At 34.5% G+C, this 27201-nt stretch overlaps 1 protein-coding gene across 1 annotated transcript; it reads left to right on the top strand.

Moving 5' to 3' along the window:
• Positions 1–988: 988 nt before the first annotated feature.
• Positions 989–26959, top strand: LOC115441548 (androglobin). Its single transcript, XM_030166369.2, has 28 exons — positions 989–1178; positions 2236–2421; positions 4159–4287; positions 4903–5032; positions 6378–6583; positions 8134–8266; positions 8853–8989; positions 12755–12899; positions 13244–13401; positions 14283–14327; positions 14776–14877; positions 15331–15716; positions 15867–16079; positions 16466–16760; positions 17137–17388; positions 18072–18415; positions 19004–19277; positions 19514–19687; positions 20404–20502; positions 21028–21077; positions 21435–21549; positions 21758–21972; positions 22615–22687; positions 22853–22892; positions 24144–24200; positions 24435–24561; positions 26084–26244; positions 26724–26959. Exons 1-28 carry the CDS (start codon positions 1062–1064, stop codon positions 26843–26845), a joined length of 4485 nt encoding a protein of 1494 aa, XP_030022229.1. The 5' UTR covers positions 989–1061; the 3' UTR covers positions 26846–26959.
• Positions 26960–27201: the final 242 nt, after the last annotated feature.

Here is a 27201-nt window from a genome sequence, read left to right as displayed (position 1 = left end):
ACATTTATCTATAGGTATGTATCGACCTCGCCCATTTAAACAAGAATGTCGAATAAAAACTAAACTTCCCAAGCCTTTGTCGTGTCGTGACAAATGTAGTTTGCAATAGCTGAATGTAATGAGAGTCTTGTCTAAACTGCATTATTTTGACATTTCGTAAGGATGTTTCGAAGTCAATAAACAGATAAGTAAGTATTGAAGCCAATTTTAACTCAATTTTGATGTCACGTTCCAAGTATGTTGATTTCAATAGTGGTATAGAAAACCAGCATATCAATAAATAATAACGTTTAGTCGCTCTTTCACTGGAAAGAACATAATAAAGACTTAAGGGTTTCACACTCATTCTCAAGAATATGAACGACTAAACGCGTTATCAACTTAATCAGAAAATAACGTCCCGATTCGTTGGTAAAGTCACTAAACTTTCCTTTCTTCTTAGCCTTTTACTTTGAAAGTATTCATATCCTTAAAGTATTTATTAAAAATAACCCATCATTCATATATCCAAATAGTTAACCACTCTTTATCGTCCATAATTATTATTCTTATTTAATAAACTAACGGGTTTACTGGAAACATAGATTAACAATATTTCTACAAAGAAAATTGTATCAAAGGGCAAAAATATATTTTTATTACAAAAATACTAGGAAACGGGATATTCGACCTATGGATGAAAGGTATTGCCGCAGGCGATATTATAATGATAAAGGTCTGTGAAAATTAAATCCCCAACCACGGTTTCGATGCCAAATAAACAACACAGAAATAATAATTATATTGTTATCTCCATTAATATTTCCTAATTTCTACAGAAGTGGAATCTTTTTTTTAACTTAAGTATGAAAAGTAGATAACATGAAATAATGTATAAATACTTATTTTACATATAAATCCTTAGATTGTGATGTGCATAGAGTAAGAAATATACTTAGTAAGACGTACCAAACGTCAGATTGAAAAATAAATAATAAACTTGCTTGAGTTGTGCTAGTTTTTATTAAAAAATAAGCGAATTAGTAGTCTAAATATTATAGTTATTATTAAAATAAGCAAACATGTCCAAAAAGGCACCAGATTCTGGTAGAAGCATGATGGTTTTTGAAGTGAACCCTACAGAGTGTCCCTTCAGAGAGTTTCGAGATAATGAACTCCAAACAGAATTTTGGGGACTGGTGAGTTCAAATTTACCCTTAAATTCTTCTTTAAGGAAATCCCACTCGCGTCAAGCATACACCTACACTAATCAGTTTTTACAGTAAGCTTTCAAATTGGCAAAATCTGCTGGTAATTTAATCAGTCTTTTTTTTAATCGCCAATGCGATATCGATCGCCTTCGCCTCCGACCGCATCTTTAAGCGTTATAGAAAAATATCATATTCATATATAAATAAGTACTTAATTAGACAATTTTAGGTATCACATTATTTGAATAGATTTATAATACACTAGGTGTTAATAGCGGATTCGCCCGCGTGAAAAACCTTTACCGGTACAAGAGTCTCTAATACACAACATGACGCCAGCGCCACTATTTAAAAAAATCTGATTAAAAAACCATTATCTCCTATGGGAGCAAATTACCAGGGTAAAAAGTAGACATTGTTAATTAGGGACATGGTCTACCCGTTAAATTTCATCCAAATCCGTGAAGTTATTTCCTTGTTTACTTCTAGCAAATATCCAAACATAACAAAATAAGAAGTAAAAATTCCTCGTAATGTTGACAAATTGTTAAGCAAAGATTATTCTGTAAAACGATACGAAAAATACTGCAAAATGTCTCAACTAATACGCGTTTCAAGAGCACTAGCCTTACCCTGTCATGTTTTATTAGTATCCTGTTTCTTCGGCTTAATGTCCGTTGATTTTAGAAAATTTTCAGCGCATATTCCTTCCTAAGATAAATATTTTAAAGTTTGAGCTCCTGTTTATTTTTCATTATGCTTGCAAATACGTAACATAAATGTATTCAGTACGGTAGGAATGATAATCAACTCACTTGTAATGATTAAATCAGAATACTATCTTGTTTAATGTAGAAACTATGGTGGTTAATTGGGGTGAATAGGGACAAATGGTGTGAAATTGGTTTTATTATTATCTTTACAAATAGATCGACCGAATAAAGATCAATTTTCAATTAACTAAAATTAAGTGAGATTACTCACCTCCTTATTCCTATTTACTCCTACTGACAATATTTTGTAACAAAAAACTTGATATTTTAAGGGTCCTGCGGCATTTAGAGCTGCACTTCATGTAAGCAAAATAGCAGCTAAAAGTCCAGCAGATCACGTTTGGGTGGACGAGCAGACGCAACCACTGCCCAGATCAGTCCGTCAATATCTACACGGGTGGGTGAGAGCCGAGGACCTTGCTATGAGTCGATGGGAGGCAGAGGTTATTGTATTTGAGGTAAATATTTGTAATGCATCTATTCTTATCTATATATATATATATATATAAAAATGAATCCCTATTTCCGTTGGTCACGCCATCACGCGTGAACGGCTGGACCGATTTCACTATTATTTTATTTTGTTTGATGCTTATTTCATCGTATTTAATGTACAACTGTTTTATTTTTCCTTAATAAAATAAAAAGAAATTGAACTTCTTGTTATAAAATAATGAACTATCCATGAACCTGATGGGATTCCCAATCAACAATGCACTTCAGCAACACCGGGAAAAATATCAAATGCCATTCCTTAGCGCTAACTTCCTTTACCTAAACAACTAATTTATCAATTTCAATTTATTTTACATAAAACATGGTATAAATTATGATGTTAAATATCTTACATGTGCAACATGTTTCACCGTTTCAACGGTATGCAAAAAAATTATATACGTACTTATAATTAGAGAACGAAGTTAGGCAAATTACCTATTATTAATATATCTATTCCCTTTTAGGTGTAGTTTACTCATACAAATTACATGATTTTCGGAAACACCACGCAATACCACATCACAGTTTTACTGGTGGTAAGTCTCTAATATGTGTGTCCGCCTTGGTAAATACCACCGCAATGTTTACTTCTTCGGCTAAGGAGCAGTATGTACACACTGTTGTTTTCCGATTTAAAGAACATGTAGCCAGTGTGAACTGGAAATAATAAGACTTAACATATCATGTCTGGCGAACGCAGTGGAATACCAAACAATACTTTGTGATTCAAGGTTTTGAATGGTGTTACCACTGTCTATCGGCGGTCGAATCGCTTACCATCAGGCGAACAGGGAGCTAGTGACGTCCATCAAAAAAAATATTCAATATAAAAATTATGTTTACCGATTTGGGTCATAAATCACAAGATTCTTCATGCGACATCTCAAAATTCGCACCGAATCATTCGAGTTTTTGTCACCTAGTAGGTGCACCCAATCATACATGTCCATATTGTATTGTTTCATATGAGGATCATATCGATAAAGGCAGAATTATTCATTTCAATATGATACACGATATTCACGTGTCGAAATAAAAGGGCTTGTAAAACATTTTGATATTTTGTTCGTTTCGCCGAAATGCATGTTTCGCATTAAGAGAGAAATAATATACATATATTAAAATTACCAGTTATCGAAAATTAAAAAGACTAAAAGTAAATAAAAGATAGCTTGTTTATAAAAGTCGTTTTGAATGATAAAAGGCACTTGCACACTCTTAGGATGGTTCTCTACATACCCATGTTCGCGGAAATTTTATACATCTGGACCTAGCATAAGCCAGTCGTTTTGATTTTGATAATATGCATTTAACCAAAGATATTGATTTTATAATATTATTATGATGTATTTTTATTTGAATGTGGTAGAGTCAATAGTCGACTGCCTCGATGGCGTATTACAGAACGCCGCCAGTGCTGAAGTCTCTGGTTCGATCTCCGGGCCGAGCAAAGTGATATTGGGTTTTTTTTACTCAGTATCAGCACGGTGTATAGAATTTATGGCGTTGGACTCGCTCCCTTATCACACGGCGGAAAGTGGATGCACTGCTTACGCCTGTACCTTCTCCTTTGGGAATAAAAATCGTGAGTGTGTGTAGAGTCAATAGAACGGCTATCCGGGCTAGTAATCCTGTTAAAAAGTGTACGTAAAGTGAAATTATTGTGGGGTTTTGTATGATATTACATTATTTAACAGGAAAACAATGGTGGCAAGATGGTCAGTACGGATATCCAGCTCAGTCATACACAAGTTCTTCTAAGGTCGTCGTTTTGCAGGAAAGTGATGTCTGCATGTTTTATACTGGAAAGGGTCGAAGGCCTTATTGTGCGTAAACATTTAATCATTTACAACTACGTATAACTTTATAGTTGTATACAATTTTATTATTCTTTTTGAGACTTCGTCTAAGAAAGTTCCTATATTTTTACGTTAAAAAATCGCATCAACCTTGTAAAATAAGCGTGTCAAACACCGTCTTTCTTAATTTATAATTTGAGAAAGTCTTTGATAAATACCACGAGCAAACATATGGATTATTCAACGCACACACACGCTCTGTATTGTTTGCAGTTCATTCATCAATCGCTGCCGTGTTGTTGGCATTTGTTTGCCAATTAAAATCAGATTTGTTAGATTAAAACCGTGTAGCTCACGGTAACAAAGCTAACAAACAACTTTGTATGATAAATTTACTTGCATGTACTAATTAGACTAGCCTAAGGTTCAAAGTTCATTTCTGTGTAATTTCTGCTTGTCTTAAATGTACAGTAGGTATGTATGTAATTATGTAATTGTAGGTACAAGTATGTACTTGTACTTTCCTATATGTATAGAAGATTATAAATTTTCAACGACGGTCCAAGCAATTAGAACTTAGAAGCAGCCTTAATTATGATAAAAAACCTATGATATTTAATACTTAAGTTGCTTAATTTGTAGGTGGAGCATCAATGGGAAAACTTTGTGTTTTCCTTTGCTCCTGAAGGTTGGAGAGCGAAGTACCACATCTATTCACCAGGCATGAAACCCGGCGGTGGCCAGCAACACAGACCAGGGCTGTCCAAAACTGGTAACCTTCTAAAGCTTTTTCAAATATTGGGCTGGCAGACAAACTTAACTTACAAAAACTTTTTCTTTTGTTAAATTACATCAATTTGTGACATTCTACGTCCATTAAATCGATATATTTGTTCTTTATTCATTATTCCGCGCATATTTCCCGCGGGGGACCCAGGGAATAATATGATATCTGACTGGAAACATATCGTTACAAAGGACGTCCATTACAAATTTTCATATGCCATTATTAAAGCAATAACGTTTTTCGATTGGGAGCGCTCGGATGTTATTACTGGTAGTAAAAATAAATAGTATCACTTGGAATATTGGTAATATAGAACCTTGTGAACAATAGCTAGGGTCCAAATAATTTTTTGGTTTGGATTTTATACTTTACTAGCTTTTGCTTGCGGGTCCGTCAGCATGAAAACTTTTATCCGGGATAAATATTTCTTCGGGATCAAAGTAGCCTATGTCACTCAGGAGTAATGTAGCTTCCTATTATTAAAAAATATTTAAAATTGGTGTAGTAGCTTCTGAGATACACGCGTTCAAGCAAACAAACTCTAGTAGTAATAATATTAGTATAGATTATAATTTCTTTCATAGCTGCAGACCGCTTTTAACACGTCGGTTTGGAAATTTTTAAAGGAGCCCGATGTTCAACAATAAATCCTTTGATTGAGAATGTTGAATATAATTTGCTTGCCGGAATTACTACTTTATTCACTCCTAGAATTATAAATCAACGGATAATTAAAGATATTTAATAAAATGTGGTATTTACTTCGCTTTGCATATAAAAGGGTAGAGATAAAAGCGGCTACTCCAGCAGGAAACTAATTAAAGTTATTGCATTTCAAATGTAGTTAAAAGACTTGTAAAATCTTGAAAGACATTTATAGTATTGCATATACTCTACATTGAAATAAAGAACGGATTTTAACGCGGTTTTTATATTATAGTTTCTCCCGACATTTCAAAGACAGCCTTAGTGGTTACGGGGCGGACAGAGGTGCTGGTCAGGGGAGGTCAGGAGCCTAGTGTGGTGCAGACCAGTGTGGAGTTTCGTTAAGCTCGGTGACATATATTTTCCCGTCTGCTGTCTAAGCCCGTACCTAGGTCAATGCAGATAGGCCCTGTTCTGATTCAAAAAGGCTACACTTGAGTGTACACAATGGGGCTTCGATTTCTGTAAAGATTTTCTCAGGCGGGCGCAACCGCAACCATATTTTTTTATAAATCTTTCTATAGATCTGTCCATTTCACCCAATACACAACAGGTAATATCAGTAGACATTTTTAAATATTTTATTCTCCAAATTTTGTACCTACATAGCAATACTTTTGTCCAGGTTGTTATCTAGTTCGTTTGTTCTACCTCGGCGCGTGGAGATGCGTCTGGGTGAGCGACCAGGTACCGGTGGACGCGACTGGTTCCCCCCTTCTCCCATTTTCTCCTCTCTCTACGCACACAACTACCGCCAAGCCTGGCATGAAGCCAGTACCCACTACTGTTACTGCGAATGAGGTTTACTTGTGGCCTCTTCTTCTTTGTAAGGTAATTTTGAATGTCTATTGGCTATTACGGAAACACTGTTGCATGGAATTCAACAAAGTTTGCACAAAATTAGGACATGTTTTTACTTTTATACCTGTGTACAAAATTTTGTTCATAGTGGGATTCGTTTTGCGGGAATATTCTCACGCGAATAAGACCACGAGCAAATGTTAGTATATAATAAAAGTAAAGATGGAAAAGGTTAGCAACATAATTGAATTATTATTGATTATTCAAGTGTTTCTCTCATTAGCTAACCTGCGTAATTAAAGAGAAGCGACTATTAAAGATCAGAATATTTCCTTAATTACGAACATCATGTACATAATGAACTAAGAGCCTTATAGAAATCGCTATGGATGTTAAATACAAGCTGACATTTTCAATGATTATAAAGACCATGCACTTATTTAATTCTTATTATTTCTAAATTCCACATTTTGAAAAAGTTGTTTTCCAAGTAGTATTCCAGGTCCACAAACAGTAAAGGTAATTATTGGACTCAACTTATCACGTGCAGTTAAGCTACTATAGTGTCAAGGTAAAATGTTCAGCCTTACGAATATTAAGGCCTAAATAATAAAAGAAAAAATAAGATTTAAGTAATAATTTTCTTATTGATTCAAAATATTGATGCACTGTCTCCAGCAACGCCCGTCTGGAAATAAATATTTACCTACCATTACAACTATTGTGACACCAATACAAAACAAAAACGAATTTAGAAAGTACGTAATAGTAAAATTAAGACCTGAAATGTTTATCAAGCTTAAACAGACCCCATAAATATTCAATTAGCTTCCAAAACTTTTGCCATTATCAAGGGCTCAACACGATAAAAGGGCCCGAAAATATTTATGCGTCCCGCGTTAAAAAATAAATTGAAGATTTATTTACTCATTTACCGCAAATTTGTTTTAAATTGAGTGATGCGGTCTTGCGGAATTCTGACTCAGTTTGAGACGAGTCCGCGTAAATGACTATGAAAGTAATGGATGAAAATATTATTTTACTGCAAGCGTCTTGTGAAATACCGTTCTGTCGATTAGTAAATGTAATGATGTAGCCGGTTTGTGATTTCCTATTAATTATTACTAATTAGTGTATGCGTCAAATGTGCAGAAGCTATTTTGATATAATTACGAATAATGTGACTATTTTATAACAGTTTTGATAACGGTTTTAACATGTTTCTTTTACATATAACAACACCAAAATTATTACAATTCCATAATAATAATACCAAGAATTATATCTATGAGACAGCGAAGATAGTTGATAACAGAGGAACTTCATTGATATACAGCAACTTTATGACGCAATAAAGCAATCAATATAAGAATAATGAGAATGAGAAAAATAGTCTGTGCCTCAAATTATAATGTCAACCGCCAAGTTAAAAACACAATGCACCAGGCTAAGCATCTAGCCTTTACATCACTAACAAAATTAATAAATTTATTTATTACAAAAATAAAAATAGCATACAAACGCCTACGTATAATTTGTTATGTATACACACATGATAATTGCCAATTAAAATCGAACAGGCGCTTTTGAAGCTGGCGGCCCCGGACATGAATTCCGACGAGGATACCGATAGCTTGGAAGACGAAGCTATGCCAGAATTTGATATAATGCACTCACTTACTGGCGGCGTTAATTTGACTTATAACGTTAATGGTAAGATCCTAGATACTCCGTGTAAAAGTATTTTCTTTTTAAAAGTATTTAGAAAACACATAATAGTAAAATTAAGACCTGAAATGTTTATCAAGCCCAAACAGATCCCATAAATATTAAATTTTATTTTACCTTAATGGTACTTGGATGTTGATACGTCTTGCTAAAGTTACTTAATTATTATGTAACTTTTTTTAGATCTTGACTTAGGAGCTTGATCGAAATTTCACGTACATGTTGCTCCATATGCCCGCTTTTACGTGTGTTCACTCTCTATTCACTATGTCAAAATATTTCTTTATAAAATCCTAGCTCCTTCCGATGCAGCAACCACCAAAATACTATTTATGATGCACAAATTGAAACATAAATTATAAGGTCCACCCTTTATCACTTTTAACGTAGACATAGAAAATAATGTGAATGGTAAACTTACAAATACAAGCCGTTTTTGAACAATTTAATGCCCGAGTTATAATAGGAAAACTTACTAAAAAACCTTTCTTGTGTTCTCAATTGTCTAGTTGTAGTTTTTTTATTTTTATTTAAGGAGTTTAGTTGAAATAATTTTCGAATTGACTTATAGATCTGGAGGAACTATGGTACCTAATTACGTCAGAAATTCCCGTATTTGCATGGGATGACGATGACGATACATTAACAAGTACAGTAAAGTCTAAAAGTACAAAGAAAGTAGCTGCTAAAGAAACCACAGTTGTTAAGGTAAGCTCTATAAAATTTAAACAAAATAACATGAAACCTAAGAATTTCTGAAATTTTAGTCTAACTTACTTATTATTCTTGACAGTCCCTAATATAGGTAATATATAGGTATAATATTTGATTATTACTCTGATTTTTGGCATAATCTAATAATGCATAGGTAAAATATAAAAAAATACACGTCGAATTGATACCCTCCTCTCTTTTTTGAAGTCGTTAAAATATCGCAATTATATTCGAATTTTAACAAAAGAATGTATATAGCCTGACAAAGCAATATTAGATTTTTTTTGTTTATAAAATAATGTCTCTAAATTCTAATTACTATTTAGATAATTTTTACGACGTCTAAAATGTTTCCATCCGAACTGTGCATATATTTATTTATTTATTTGGGAAACAAACAGAACAAATTATGACTAAAAATAAATGAATGTAAATTATGGTTCTTAATACATCACAGTTTCCACTAATAGGTAATACATACATAGAAGAGAGTAGGCGAAAATTAATTAACAATAAAACAAATTAAAAATTGCAAAAGAAAATAAACAAACTCAATCAAACGTGGAAAATAATTCAATAGAGGCAAGTATCTAAATTAACCACAATAGCAATTAATATATAACCCACCTAGCGCCATAAGGACCTTTCCGTGCCGACTTATTCAGTTAAAAGTTGAAAAATATTTTGCTTCCTGATCCACTGTTGTTGCGAACAAGAAAAAGTTGAGATGGACTATCTAAGTTTTGTGCATCGTGTTGAATAATAAACTAAGTTGGGTATTCTGCTGGGAAGAATAAACTCTGGTTTGCTTATTAAGGAATTATGATGAGCTGAAAAGATGAACCTCTAAGCCCTTTCATAAGTAAATTCAATTACACGAAGTTTATAAGGAACTCTCGGATAAAACTTGTTAGTTGACGATTATTCAAACAAGTTAATCATGGTTTTTGTGTAGAAATTTATATACTGATTTCACTCACAAACATATACACACACACACACACATAGTGGCCTTTATTTTTTTTTTTATTTTATTGCACTTAATATACAAATGTATACATGCGGACTTAATGCCATAGGCATTCTCTACCAGTCAACCTTAGGGTGGTGCAGAGATAATCAAGGTAGGTGCATCACGGTAATGTGACATTGAGAAAGAAGGTATGTATAGAATACCTATAATAACTATAAATACAATATAAGTAACATTGTAACTATCAAAATACATAAAATACATATTATAATTATATAAACATATACGTATAAATATACATATATACATAATATTATAAGTTAAGGTGGTGACTATTCCGCTTCATTCAGCAGTAACTGTTGAACTCTTTTTTTGAAGGCAAACCGAGTGGTCGACGATCTGATTTCGGTTGGGAGTGAATTCCATAGAAGAATAGATTGGACAGCGAAAGAACAGTGAGTAAAGTCAGAGCTATGACGTGGGCATTTAAGGAGAAGATTGTTAGCTGAGCGAAGGTTCCTATCGTGACTATTACAGAGGTATTGGAAATTTGAAGATAAGTAAGTAGGAGGAGTAGGGGAGTTAAGAAAAGAGAATAAAGTAGTTAGTGCTCGCAACGAACGCCGAAATGTGATCATATTTACGGAGGTTAAACACAAATCGAATGCAGTTATTTAGAAGTCGGTCTAGTTTGTTGAGTAAGTCTGCATTCAGATCAAAATAGCACACATCACCATAGTCGATTATAGGAAGGATTAAGGATTGCACCAGCAGAGTCTTGGTCTTGGGCGGGAGAAAGTTCTTCAGACGGTAAAGAGCACGAAGGGTACCGGTGACTCTCTGACAGACTGACGTTACCTGGGGCCTCCAGCTCAGGGTAGAATCGATATGCAGACCGAGATCTCGTACACTAGAGCTCCAAGGAATGATTGTACCGTTGAATCTAACGGGTGGAATGATCGTATTATCCACCTTGCTGATCAACCTGGAACTACCTACAATAATGGCCTGACATTTCACAGGGTTCACGGATAAACCGAAATTGTCGGACCAGGTTTTAATCTTAATTAAGTCCCTGTTCACCCTGTCAACGGCCGCGGATACGCTATCGACTCCATCCTGAGAATATATTTGCAAGTCATCGGCATACAGGTGGTACGCACACTGAAGTTCTTGAGTTAAGAGATTGATAAATATTGAAAACAACAATGGGGAGAGTATGCCGCCTTGAGGGACTCCAGAGTTTATATGGCACCAACTGGACGAGGAATCGCCAAGTCGCACCAACTGCTGGCGTTCCTGAAGATAAGACGAGAACCAATCCAGAGCCGAAGGAGAGATCATGAGGTGGGAGAGGATGGCTAGAAGGATGTCGTGGCTGACGGTACCAAAGGCGTTCGAGAAGTCAACCAAGGCCAATACAGTGACCTTGGTGTCCTCCATGCCCGCCCTAATATCGCCAGTCACTTTGAGTAGCGCAGTTGTAGTGCTGTGACCATGTCTGAAACCGGATTGCAGTGGGCACAACAGGTTGTTCAGGTGCACAAACTCAGACAATTGTTTATGTGCACAAGCCTCAAGCACTTTGGAGAGGAAAGGAAGAATGGATATAGGACGGAAATCTTTCGCAAGGGAAGGGTTAGGAATTTTCGGAAGAGTAATCACAATGGCTTTCCGCCACAGAGATGGGAATATGCCAGAGGAAAGGGAGCCATTAATAATGTCCGAAATGGCTGGGAGTAGGTGATCCAGGATAGGGATTATCATACGACGACTGATGTTATCGCAGCCAGTCGCATTGGATTTAATGGAAAGGATTACCTTTTTGATGTCACCCATCGAAACTGGAGAAAACTGAAAATGGTTGATATTAGGCCTAGGGAGACCGTCTAAGAAACCAATGGTGCGACGCTTGGTTTGGTGATCAGTCAGGGTAGATGAAGAGAAATGACGATTAATATCATCCAAACCAATAGTCACCCCACAGGAATCTAAATTTTATCCTTGCCAATACCTAGAGTCCCGAGGAATCTCCAGATACTGGCCGGAGTAGACAGTGATATATTGCTAAGAATATGACGGCGTTTAGCGTTACGCACCAGCTGATTGCACCGATTTCTTGCAACTTTGAAAAGGCACCAGTTTTCCTCCGAACGATCCCTCCTGTACCGATGAAAAGCCCGGTCCCTACGTCTCATTGCCATTCGAATTTCCTTTAATCCTCGAAGAGGTTGGCAGTGGTGCACCAGTTGCGACTGGTCTCCGCCGTGTGTATTGCGTTGCATGGTGTGATAAGGAACGAGCCTATCGCCATGTCGAGCACAAATTCGAGACTACAAATATTCCTTGCAATAATTATAGAATTATTAGCGTATAACAACTTAACTTAATCACTAAATTGTTGCGCCTCCTCTATTATGTTATCTTAGTAAAATCAGTCCGTGAACATTTTTGTGGACTGTATATTTACCTATACTCTGTTAACATAACTAATGTTTAATTTTTTACTTAAATAATTAAAAGTAAAATGATAATAACATTCTGTTGGTTTAACAAAACAATAATTATGAATAAATGATCAATAAAGTTATTTGTTTTTGTAACAAAAAATATTAATGTGGTAATATATTTTACCCTTAAATTTTCTTTAGATTTATTGGATGTGATTTTTTTTAACATGGCTATGTTTGATAGCCTGACTCGTGTCGGCTTACACAAACACAACAGGCTTTCGAACTAATTCGCCCTTTGAACTATTGATCATGCTACATTTATTTATTTTCTAGCGAGGGTCTATGGTCTACATCACTATCGGGGACACAAAGAATCAGCCTCCTTATGCCTTGCCGGGAATCACGCCGGGACACGAGATGACTCTCCTTGCTACCATGGCTAGAGATCTTCCTTTGAAGAAACCACTTCCAGAACCAGGTATTTTAGTCTCTTTACCATGAATATACACTAGCTATTTTATCGCACTTATTTACCTTTAAGTGTAAAAGAAACAAAATATTTTTCTATCTTTATTCATTTATTTTCTCTGATTACTACTCGTTACAATGCTTTGAATGTATTTCATTTCTTCAGTAACATGAAATGAGATAACTTTTAAATGTGAATTTCCAAAATTTTAAAAACCAATTAAGTATTAGAAACGACAAACGAGCTATTTAGAACATGTACTAGTGTGAATTATTGTTGACTAATTATGAAGGACTTCTTAAATTAATAGTAGGTACATTAATCTCTATCTTTAAAGAACTCTTTGTTATCAGAGGTGGCATACTGGAAATACTACCGTTGGGTAGATTGGGCACGAAGACACGGTCTCTACGAAGCTTACGACTGTCCACGCACCAGGTTCTTGAAAGTAAACGGTCTATTGAAACTCTCGTACGCGCCTCATCTTCTTGACGTCCAAAGCACAGAATCTGTAAGTTCTAAATGTAAACATTAAGGCGATACCTCAAGGCCCATTTTCATACATTTTGTTACACCTTTAATCTGGGTAACTAAACAAGTATTGGCAAGTAAAGAATTTAAATTCACGTCTAGTTAGTGATTAGTTCTCGCAGTTGAAAGAAAAACGTAAAAATAATTAATAATCATGGATATTTCGGCCTTTAAAATTTCGTCATATTAAATTTTAAAGGCCGAAATATCCATGATTATTAATTATTTTTACGTTTTTCTTTCAACTGCGAGAACTAATCACTAACTAGACGTGTATTAAATTCTTTATTTGCCAATACTTGTTTAATTACCCAGATTAAAGGTGAAACAAAATGTATGAAAATGGACTTTGAGGTATCGCCTTAAGTACTAGTGGGGCTAAATAATATTTGTTCACAATACTTAATAATAAGTATAAGGACACCCAAATAGGAAGTAAAAACAGAATGTATTATGATGTCTCATTGTACTTGGAAATAGAGAAACTGTTTTTTGTGATCTTACATAATGTACCTACTAATAGTTAGGCTGAATAATATTTGTTCACAATACCTAATAATAAGGAAAAGGAAATTCAAATAGAAAGTGAAATAATAATCTATTATGATAATATGTCTTATTCATGAAGACAATGGAAAATATATCTTACAAGCATCCATAGTCCACATTATTTAAAAGTGATCCAAAACGGTTATTTGAAAACGTCACGTTACGATCGTAGAAAAACAAAATATACGTCACATTACCTTCACATGAGCTTACTGCTGTGTTCGCGGCGCAACAGGGATTTTCAATCTATACCAGAACTCCGCCTAGATCGGGAAAATAGTTTCACAACAACGTGGGCCTCTTGTTTTACAGATTACCTTCGGCTTCCGAGAGGAGCACGACAAAACCAATGCTCCGGTAAGTTTTTGTTGATGAAAACTAAAGCCTCTCTATCCTGTTGTTTTCCTGTTTCACGTTTTAAGGTAGAGGGTAGATATCACTGTAATTTATTTGAGATTCAAAATGTTTTGACTGCTTCGGTGGCGTAGTTGTATTGCATGCGCGGTAGGACAGCGCTCTGAGGTCCTGGGTTCGAATCCCGGGTCCGTCAAAATGATATTTGGGTTTTTGTGCTCAATATCAGCCCGGAATCTGGAATTTGTGCCCATTATGGCGATAGGCTCGCCCCCTATCACATCATGGAATGGAACACAGTTGGCGAAAAGTTGGTGCCTTGGTTGCGCCTGGTGCACTGGTTGTGTTTATTCAAAATGTTTTCAATGTTGCCATACAGGGGCAGTATTGTCAACTTCAAATTCATATGAATTTATTAAAATCTTCATTAATATACAATGTTTTGAAACAGGTAAAGAAAAATCCGAAAGATTTGAACCGATCAAACACGGCCATATCGGCGGCGAATCAGCAACTGAAAGAAGAAATGCGCGAATGGATTCAATTTGATCCGGTGATTCTCTTTGAAATCAATAGACGTACTCTTTCATGCCTCTAGGTAATTAATTAGCAACGTCTGCGAAAAGATTCATCTCACTGTGATTGCAATTCTCTGAAACTAATGCATATAAATGTTCTGTCGCTTTCGATTTTTTCGCAAATATCATCGTAAAAACACATATTTATTTTTTGTATGAAAGCAAAAAGAAAACTAAAACGTTTTTCTTTATATCGTTGCTTTTCAAGACTGAAGGAGCGGTAAATTGTCCGAATCCTGAATATTATAATAAAAATAAAATTCACACGATAAAATCCTCCCAAAAGAATGAGCAAAAAGGGCATCCTTTCAGAATGTCTCCGGGACTCGTTATGTCTTCTATTCTTATAGGTGTCTAGGATATTGTATATTTTTACGATAAAATGTTATATATATTTTTTTATTTTTACATCTAAAGTATTGTTTCAGTTAAAAAACTTGGTAAAACAGATCAATATGCTGTATTACCCGTCAATGTATGAATTCACATCGGCGTCCAGCAATCCGCCCATTCGAATAACTAAAGGTCCTCCGAATAAAGCAATCGATATCGCTGCACCGAAGTCCGCACCCCTGTATTTACAAATAGATGGTCCAGAGGAAAATGAGCTTTGTATATCACTGAATGTTCTACATCCGAGGGTCTTATTCAATTGCGGTGTGCCCGTAGTAGATTATATAGAACCAGGTTATCTAATCATGGAGAGGTTTGAATGGTTTGTGGACAGCGAACTGCCGGTGGCAAAGGCTTTTGTGGCAACGCGCGGATACGATTCGGTCGAAGTTAAGTTTCAACCTGGAAGACATTTTTGCAGGTATTATCTTGCTTTTTTACAGCGCACAAATTTATGATAATTTGTAAAATGTGGCATTATGACATTATTCTGCCTACCTTTGAAAAAAGGGTGCAAGGCTGTATAATATGAATGTGTATAATTTTTGTAAATGAATGATTTCTTATTCAGGATTTGGGTGCACTCCCGAATGAATTGGCACATGATGCTTCTGAGTGAATCAACGCTCTTGTTGGGCACTCGAGATGTAATCCAATGCGCCGCTGTCAGAGAGTGTCCTTGGGCTGCTAAATTTCTGACAGCCCTTGGCATTGCCTTCACGAACTGGACAAGAATCAATAGATCGAATCCAAATATTACAGCCACTGATAGAGAATTTTACAAGTAAGTCGATCAATGTAGTAGAAAGTTAGCAACCAAGATCTATCAGTTTATATTAAGTGATTATGTGCCTTTGGCAATAATTCGCTGGCTCAATATTACAAGGTTTTGCGTTAATTTTTATTTATGTTAGAAAAAAAGAAATAAAATAATTGGAAAAGCCAAAATTTGTGATTCCCCCTGTATCTTTCTCGATGATTCTTTGTTTATAAAAATATTCTATATAAAACTAAAATGTTATAATAAATCATTACGTTGAAAAACGAATATATTTATTTTTTAGACCAGAAAATACCTATAAATTTCTATTCGGGAAGAGTCCTTTCACGGAAACGTAGCCACAATAATGCCTAGTAAAAAACATAACAGGATTTATATTTTTTCGGCAGGTCATATCTACCAGATCTAGCTTGGGATCCCGAAATGGTGGGATATGACATAGCTTTCGTCCACTGGATGTTCAGGCAAGCGTTGCAATCGCTTCTCTTAAAAAGACTGCAACCTGCTGAGCATCGAGCCGTGTGCATGGTGCTGCGACGGTATTTATGTGATCCTGACTTTGGTCTGCCTCCGAAGCCTCTGCCACCGAAATCATTGAGAAATATTATCGACATGGATCCATGCGATTGTTTAATACCGGAATCCGAAGAAATTGAGATTACAGAAGCGATGATGGAGGAGCAGGTATTGATTTCAATCATAAATTAATAAAGATGAAAGTAGGTAGGTGAGATTAAGATAGGAAGGTGACCATAGACCATGCACTAACATTTTTAGTGTAATTTTCTTTGCAGACTTATAAAGCATTTACGATGTCGTGACGTAGGTAATCTCACTGGCCGTGGGTAACACACCAGTAATGTTAGCACTTGTTCGTTGGCGTGAGACAGCAACATCTTTCCTAAAGTCAGATCATTTATGTTTTGGCTAAACTAGCCACATGATGGCTTCAACTCATTTAGAGCTTAGTATCAGATCCTTTGATCCATTTACACGGTTTTACCGTTTCAAAATGTCTAAGCAACATTATCCACCACAATTGATATTCTCTCATTTCTAGGCAGCAGAAGAAAAGTCTTTAGTAGATCCTATTACAATGGAAAAACTTCTTACACCCCCCACGGAACCAGTTACCTCACAAATCTGTGAATTAGCAACTGAGGAACTGCCTTGTGGTATTCTAAAAGATGAGCGAGAGAAAGTTGTTAAAAAGCACGAGGCGGCAACGTACATACAAGCGCATTGGAGGGGAACGTGGGCTAGGAAATGTCTCACATCCCATTATACTTTCACAGCTGATGTAATGAAATCGGTAAGTTTAGATGGACAATAGATTGTAGCTCTTAATGAATGTATGTGCGATATACAGGGTCATTATTACATTGCGTCAATAAATGAAACCAAAATCTTGTTTTTACCTCTGCTATTATCGTGCCAAAAATGACCTATGAGTTACGAATATTTCCCTAAAAATAAGAATAGATTTGTTTTATGGTTTTCTGGTTTATCACTTAGTAGTTAACTATCGATATGGTGTTTGTGTGAGTATTTTTCGCACTGTAAGTATGATGATTTGCTGTTGCTACAAATTCTTAGAGTAGTGTTAACTTGTCAATTTAGCGTGTAAAATTAAAATAACTTTTTATTAATATTTATTTTGTTAAAAACCCAGACTTTTTATTTTACGTCTACAGAGAAAGTAACTATTAATTGTTATTTTCATGAAGACAGGAATGCAGTTTCTTTAAGTAACGCAATGTCAAATTGGCCTTGTATTGTGTTTATGGTTTCACAGTAATTAACATGACGTGATAGAAAATATTATTATGATTATATTTAGTTTATTTAAATCCTTAACAAAAAAGCGCATATCAGATTTGTCCTCTAAATTATTTCGTTGTGGCATCCTACCCTATTTCAATTATGAGCATAATCATAAAAATCCAATTAATATTTATTTTGATAAAATATAATTATCAATAAATCCTATCACAGGTAATGGAAAATGCGTTCGGCAATTTAGACGTACTATCGGCTTTGATGAACGAATTCTTTGCGATGTACCCGGGCACGAAATACGCTTATTCCGTCGCTTCGGCGCTCAGCGGAGTGCACGGCTTGCAGCAACACAGCGGTGCCACACAAATCACGCCCAAGTGCAAATGGATCCCTTATTTTCAAGGAGTGTTCTATTGTCACGCTCCTGTCAAAGTGCATTTTGATGTCCATAGCACTCTTCAGTACAGCACGTTGGCTGTGTATAATAATGATACTGGGATGCAACTACCTCAAGTCTATAATGCGCATATTACTTTCGACTTTTCACCTAACAATCATGGGTATGTTAGTAAATAGTTTCTTGTGACGTAACCTTTGTCTTGTAATATAATTAAAGTCTTGATTTGGTAATAAGACTTTTAAATTGTTGTACGCATACTTTCTAATATTGATTGGATTGTCACGAAAAAATATTGGACAAAGTACTTAATTGTATACGTTTAACGTAAATTTAAAAATAACTTAATTGATCTCTACGAAGATTAATTAATCTTCTGACAATATACTTGCTTTCAAAAGAAAATGCGTAATTAAATGTTACACACAGATAAGGGTAGAAACTTTGATGACATAATTGTCAAAAGGTCGGGAGGAGGGGGTAGGCCGTGGGAGAGTGTTGGCTACTCCATACACAGGAGCATATCCGACTTTTTGAAATTATGGACGTTCCAATTGAAAGACGGGTTTAGTAGTCTAATAAGTAACAATAAAAAACTTTGATTAGAACACCCGTAATTTCAAAAAGATGCAATCGCCCCATATATGAAATCGGGTCCTTACACGTTTATATAAACATTGTATGAAATGTTCGTGAAATAATATATTTATTAACTGCTGTTCTGGATATAAATTCCTAGCAAACTTTACAGATATACAGTCATGGGCCACGGAACCCTAGCCCAAGTCTCAGGAACCTATTACGATTGTCATTGGCAGCTCACGGTGCTCTCATCCACCAACGACATCTTTCATATCTGCGACAACGACTTCGAATCTTGCAAGGAAATGTCACTACCCGCTGCAAATAAACTGCATGTAGACGAAATATTTATACCGAACAGAAGAAATATATTAGGCGGCATACAAATTTCAGTTTCTAAATATGAAGCTGTTAGTTTCAGAGTTGCGGCCACTTCTCCTGACGTGAGTTTGTCATTATCTATAATGAAATATAAGCTTTTAGCTGGATATGTACATACCTGATTACAATTCTTTCAATATGTTCATAAATGTCTTGGAGATTATTTCAACGCTTTTGGTTTATACTGTTCGACTTGGAGCGTTTGGAAATTTTGACTACAAAATATTGGTAAACACGAACTTTCTTTTTAAATGAACTAAAACGTTTGGACCATGAAAAAGATTTATCTGTGTTCCAGTTGGAGATGGTAGCTGTTCTGCGAACACAGAAAACAAATGGTGAAGTGGAGGAGTTAGCTCGGTGTTGCGGCAAGGGAGAAATAAACTGGCCGTACTTACGACTAAAGCCCTCTCCGCCACCAGAACTGAATCAAGCGAAGAAGAGATCTACGTCACAGTCTAACTTATCAACGGTAAAGTAACCGCAACGGTGCCTTAATGTGTTACTTGTTTAGAGTGTTTCAAATCGTTGGAACCAGTTTCATATAATATTTTAGTCACATATATATTTAGAAAACTGTACCTAGTTTTGTTTATAAATTGTTGTTACGATTATCTAGTTAACATTTAACCTATAAAGAAAGTCGAAAATTACAGGACCTACCTAGGTTATTATTATAACAAAAGTTATGAATTATACAATACATAAGTAATACGAAACAAATTAAATTTAAATTTCTATTTGATAATTCTACCAACTTCTTGAATATTTACTCGAAATAAGCACAACATTTCAAATTAGCTCTCGGTAAATGAGATTCAATTAAGGCGTCATGTCTGTGCAGCGTCTCTCTGGATTGTCATACTCCAACTGTCCGGTGGCGTTATGACAATTAGCTAAATTGTACAAGATATTATACATACACTTACTAAAAACAGGTGGCTTGAGACACATTTAAACGTAGTATTGTTCTGAGTATATTTAATAACAGGTAAGATCAAGTAAAATTATAATGACGACTGATGATCATTAATTTACTTGTATAATTCAATATGTATATAATTACAGACATACACAATATTGTAAGACTAAAATTTATGAAATATAATTATAATGTGTATAAATAAACAAAAAAAAAAAAACAAAAATAATGATGTAGGTGTTAAAATGATTTCATCCCGTATACAGGCTGTTAAAGAGGTTGGGCTGACGAGCGCACGTTCTCTGAAATCACCAGCAAAACCTGCGAAACCAACAATCGCTGCTAAAAATAAATCATCTACAAAGGTAAGGTAATCATTGTACATAAAAAAATACGGATAATAAATGCCAAATCATAACGACATAAATGTTCGTTGCTAACTTAGAGAATTTACTGCGATAATGTAACTTATTATGTTTCTTTAAATACCTATACTGCAGTGTCGAAGGGTCCATATAACCCAGTCGTAATTTATGTAAAATCTAATTATCATTACAATGATTTCCAGATCGCGTTTATGGATATTATTAGTACCTATAAGTTGTGTCATGGTTGAAGGAAATTTTATCTTTCGCCACTGCTATACTGACGTCATGATACACAGTAAATGTGACCTAGTATCATAGTTCCGCGTTATCTGTCTAGTATCCATACACTGAATATATTCTATACAGCAGTATTATATGCGTCTACTAAAATCACAAACTTCACTATTAATATAATAGTTTTAATCAACATAAGAAGATAGTAGGTAGTAAATATAATGTAAATGTATCCTTTGTATTCATCTGTCAATATTAATTATCACATTAGTCGCTTTTTCATTCCAGTTGAAAGATCAAAAGGGAGCACCGGTGGAACCGAAGCAATATACGATTCAGTAAGTAAATATTCATGTTGATTTTTGTGTCCTGCTGTAACATAAAATCATCGATGTAAAATATTATGCTTGTGAAATGATTGTACTGCTATACACATATGAACTTAAATATTCATGTTGTGCATTTTATCTCATGCGCACAGCGTGGTTCTGTAGCATTAATTAAAAAGTTAAGTGAGTAAGAATGCAGATTAATAAAAAAATATATAAATATACTCTTAAAATCGATACACGTTTATCCAGCAATTCACACAGGAGATAAGGTGTCATTCATTCATGATTATCTAAAGGTTATTCAAAACTAAGTAATAGAATAAATAAGTAATAATTATGATTCACGAGTATAATATTTGGCAGGGTCATAGCACCAACTGGATGGCCTCTCACGTTGGCTCAGTGGGTGAGAGTAGACGAAGTACGCAACTCACACGATTACAAGCTCGATATCATTAAGAAACCTGCAAAAGAAAAGGTAAAACTGCTCTTCCTTACTACTTCACAGAGTCAAAATCCAGGAACCTACATGTCGAGTTCCTAAATTCATTTTTCGTTTAAAATATCAGTACTTAAATTTATTTATACTGTTGATATTATTTATCTATCCATTTACTCAATTTTACATGATGGATTGTAAATTCCTACCCTCATATTGTTAAATATTTGCTTTATTCATTTCAAAGGTCACTTCAGCAAAGGATAAAGATAAAGTTCCATCGCCAGTACCAGGACATCAGCCGCAGCCTGGAGATGCATACGTAGAACTGGAATGTACTGTGGCTAATGGTGGAGGTGCTGTTGCTAAGCGAGACGATGAGAGAGACATTGAGTTCGCTACTGCAAGGAAAATGTGGGATGCTAACGAACCTGGCAGGAATGCACGAGGAGCGCAAATTAGGCTAGATATACTTGTATTAAAAATAACGTTTACTATTATAATCGTGCTTAGAGTTAATTTCGACGTATTTGTCCAATGAGTAAAAACTAGAGTAGAGCAGGTGGCAGTAAAATCGGTTAACTCTAAAGCTGGCACTTTCTCAGTACTAACACCAATAAAGTTTTTCATATTAGAAGAATATTTCATATGATTATAATAGAACGGACAGGTACACAGATGCAATAAAACATAAACATTTTTACTTTGTCGACGCGTGATCATTCCGTTGCCATGACGACTGATGTATGTTTATTCACTTAAAATACAAATCCACTACTTCTGCATACGCGTATGTTGTTGTGGCTAGCTTTACATAATCAACATATACAGCAAAAAGGTGCGGATCGACTTCTGCGGTTAATACTACTACGGATGATGATTAAGGTTGCTTTATTACTTATAAATTAATTATGAATGGCAAATGGAGATACTGCTAAATAAACCTGTACAATATTTTAAAGCCAATTGGACCTTTCAGTACCGTTATGCTTTATCAGCTGCAACAACTTTACGTGATGTATTAAGCCTTTATTTATTATTTTGTGTATTCGAATACAAAAAGTTGAAGTTCTTTATATTTAATGTTATTTATTACTTTTGCAGAAAGGAATTCCGTGCAGAGTTTCTTGAAGCGTTGCCACCACCGCCATCCGACAGTGTGCACACATTAGCTGAGGTGAGTTATTCGTAAGTTAAAGTGTAGTTAAAGTGTATACAAATATTTCTCGACTCATATCAAGTTAAATTTGAATAATCCATTTCGAAGAGTAGCTAAAAGTAGCATGGAACCTTCTCGCAGTTCAAAAATTCTACCATTACTAAACAAGTTTAATGATTTCAGGAAGGTTTTGGAGAGGAAGTTGAGGGTGAAGAGGTGAAAAGTAAGTAAAAAGATCACAATTCAAATACCTACATTATAACATATTCACAAACTTATGCTTTTATCAATAACATTCGTGCTGATGAAATTCGCAGGCGATTTCAATTCGTTTCTAAGTAAGGAAAATAATAATATTGTTTTATACAAAAACAGTCGCATTGCAATAACGATGCGTGCGTTCGTGTACATTCATGCTCTTTATAAAGCATTTAATTATCACATTTTATTTTATTTGGCTTTTATGATGTGTTAGTAACTCGTTTAATTGTTTCTTTTATAATAAAAAATCAAAATACATTAATAAACTTGATTTGTATCTAGCTTCATAATTTATTCCTTACTCTGTCGATCGCAAACTACGTGATTTATTTATGAAAACAAAGGATACACTTACCTTTATTGCAAAACATAATAACTATTATTTTGATTTCTTATGTTTACGCGAATGTTAGACATTGAAATAAAACTAAAAATTATTTAACGGATTTTATCGCGGTTTTTTATATTATTATTTTCTCCCGACGTTTCGAAGACTTTGCAGCCTTCATCAGTCCCCCCCGTGACCATGAAGGCTGCAAAGTCTTCGAAACGTCGGGAGAAAATAATAATATAAAAAACCGCGATAAAATCCGTTAAATAGTGTTTAGTTTTATTTCAACTATTATTTTTATTGTAAATTATGGTCGCGTATAGAAGGAATGCTCACATAAATGGACTTAAAATAAAGGTTATATAGTCCTTTACATTGATACGCGTAATGAACATTAGTCTAGAAAGAGATATGTCTCCACGAATCACGATAGAGTATAATATTATCTGTTAACATTAAAAGGATTTCGCTCATAGGTCGCCATTGCGAACTAATGCGGGTTTCGGGTCGCACGCTGACGTTATCTTTGGAAATATTTTTCAGCTTGAGCCTCGTGGAAAAGAGTATGGGAGTCACGACTGTATTAAAAATAATGTAGATCGTTTTATTTAAACCAAAATTAAATTGTGGAAAATTCTGTAATAGTACCTAGTAGTAATACCTTTATCATTTTTCTCATATTTATTAAATTAGCTTGTAATAATATTGTAATGAACATACTATGTGCAGAAACTACACTTTATAATACAGGTAATAATATAACAATCCTCTGCCTATTATATTATTACCTGCATTACTAAATGTAGTTTCTGTAACAAAAGGAACTTGCATTTTGATTTGGAAATAAAACAAGATTTTAAATGCAAAATTATTTCATTTCAGAAGAAGAACCCCAAATGCAAACGCAGCAGGGCCCGACGCCAGCAACGGAAAGTGGGCGTAAGCAATAATTTATATTAAACTCGTATATTTTACAATAATATCACTTCTTTTTATAAACACTGTATATATTTTAAAAGTAAGAACAAGATTTTGTTAGCATTTTAGTAGAATCATTTTAGAGCTTTTTTTTAATGGAAACTAAATCAAGTGCTTATAATATTTCTATAGACCTAGTAAGTTGTAGCCTTTGTTAAATTTACTACTACCCTTATACGAAAAGTATGTTCTCAGTGTTAGAAATGACAGTTGAGAGTGAGGAAGAAGCCAAATATCTCACGATGCCAGAACAATTGAAAGATAAATTCATACCTTTATACTTCTTGCCGTTCTGCATGAAGGAAAAAGATGAAGAATTGAGGTAAGTGATTCTTGAAAACAAAGTCTTATAGTTACATTAAAATTATAATTTAGGTATACAAGAAATTAGTTTAGAAAATAATGGAACCGATTTAAGAATGGAAGTGAGGCCAGTGCCCTTGAGCGTTGACCTTGGGCGCTACACAAAAGCTAACTAGATGGCGGTACGTGTAGCTACACGGTATTGTACAATTACATCCTTGATTATCAAAATATTAGGTATGTCAAAGTTACGTTTGAAAATACTATATACTAGCTTTTGCCCGCAGCTCCGCCCGCGTTATAAAGTTCTTCGGGCTCAAGTTTTCCGTTATAAAAGGCATGCTTTATATTTTCCCGGGAACCTTTATTCTTCTCAGGGTCTCAAACTGTCTCCATACTAAATTAAAAATCGCATTTGTATAAACTTATAAAAATATTTCCGCTAAGATAAATGTGTTTAAAAGTTCTTATGCCATATAGTACTGCGAGAACTTGCTAGTCGAAAATCGGCTCTAGTGTGTACTAAACTCTTGTTTTGTGGTCCAAACATGTCCAGGTATCGACTTTAAAACGGAGCCCGAAATAATAATATTCAAAATGGTGGCCAGCAATACCAAATCTAACATATGCTTCTGTCTAGTGACCATTGATCCATAATATCAATATTTGTATTAAAATAATTCAAACATCCACCCACACCTAAATTCCAATTATTCTAATATATCGCAACACCGAAATTTCCTTAGTAACCGAGTGACTGCGAGTGACAAAATATACATAGTTACCTAAAAATATTGTAGTTTTTCAAAACCTTTAGTATGGAAGGGTAAGGCATTTAATATAAATTAGACCAAGTTCAAATCACATGTTAATATTTCTTAATTCTTATTTGTGTTTTCTAATTTTAAATAGAGTGTATATAATATTTTAAAATATTTAATGTTACTTAGTACATAATATACATATCCTAGATGAAATGATGTCGACATCAATTTGTTAGAGCGCCTGACGGCGCCGTAACCGCAAATTTTCCTGTTACTATAAGCTGTTGTTTGAGTAGGCGTTTATAAAAATAATTAAATATTTTGTTATATATAACGGTATTCAAAAAAATATAAGCAGTGTGTATTTAAAAATAGAGTATAGAATTATTTCAGAATATATTAACTCAAGTAAATAAGAGATATCGTAATGTTAACGATGTAAAATTCTTACCGTTGAGCGATTTTTGGCAGATATTAATTATGATTTCATTCACGGTATCGTGTTTAATAAAAAAAATACGCAGCTGTGCAAAAGACCATAAGCTAAACTACTTATTTCTTGAAAAATATATACAAAGAATGCTTATATTATTTTTTGCAGGACGCCCAAAGTCGACATAAAGTTGAGTTTTACATATCTTAACCCCTTAATTGAAAAATAATTTTGTCATCTCATCCACAGGTTTCATACTAAACTTAATATAGTCATTTATATATAATCTAAATACAATTATGGACTTAAAATTTAAATGACGAGTACTTTAATCAAATTTTCAGCGTCTTGTTAACACCTGACATGACCGAAGCCGCGAAGAAAGAACGCCACACGCGCATCGAATCTGCAATGGAAAGAATGCGTGAACTGCAGTTATTTAACGAGACTCACGTATTGGGTAGACAGAAGTGTAGGAGTCAATTACTAGAAAGACTTTACGTAGGTGAGTGACGTTTATTGGTTTGACCGTTTAGTCTTTTAAAATCAGGAGAAAAATGAATGAATTTCCACCAACATACAAAATTGAATATTTGTTACGTTGTTTGATATCTAATATTTGTACAAAAATCTCTTTTTCGAGTCTAGCTTCACACTTTCGGCCCAGTAACGTTTAATAACTTTTTCAATAGAATCAACACAACATCTTGTCACATCTATCGTAAATCTGCCTTTAGTCGCACTACCTTTTACAACCCCAGCAGCTCATGAACTCTAATAGACAATTTCCTATACCATAACACGTAAAAGTGTATGTCTAAAGCCAAAACGTAGCAGCACGATTTTAACGTACATTAAATTTGTATGGGAAATATTGTATCCCATTATCTGATTAAGACGGCGCTGGGCCGAACGTGTTACTGCACGAATCTGTTCAAAAACATCCATTAAAAAAATAAGTTTTAATACAATTAATATTTGCAGATTCCCAATGGTCGCCAGAACTCCTCCAAGTATTAGAAGAAAGAGACGACGCTATCGCTCGTGAAACTCTAAACAGAACTTTATCGGCTACAAAGAAGAAACAAGATTCTAAGAAGAAATAATAAAGATAAGATTTATTCTATTTTGTCGTAAGAAAATGAATTTAAGTTTTTATTGTTACATATAAGTAGATTTTCAAGTGGTATTACTAGTTTGTTATTTATTTAAATGTGCTTAAATAAAGTATGGTAATTCATTAATATATTTTTATCATATTTCTTTCGTATTATAGATATATTTGTAAAAAGACTGACATTTATTTGCCCCAAAAACATTCAAATCATATTCAAACGTTGTTGACATCTCCAGAATTTTGCCAATAAAATCGTTGGATGGTCAAAGAGCATAGCAAATGATAATAAAAGCGCCCATAAAAAAAAAACATCATAAAGTCAGAAATCCAATAACACTAGTAGTC

The sequence above is a fragment of the Manduca sexta genome, chromosome 12, assembly GCF_014839805.1.
Source record: "Manduca sexta isolate Smith_Timp_Sample1 chromosome 12, JHU_Msex_v1.0, whole genome shotgun sequence".
Classification (NCBI taxonomy): domain Eukaryota; kingdom Metazoa; phylum Arthropoda; class Insecta; order Lepidoptera; family Sphingidae; genus Manduca; species Manduca sexta.
This window is presented reverse-complemented; position numbering and strand designations above follow the sequence as displayed.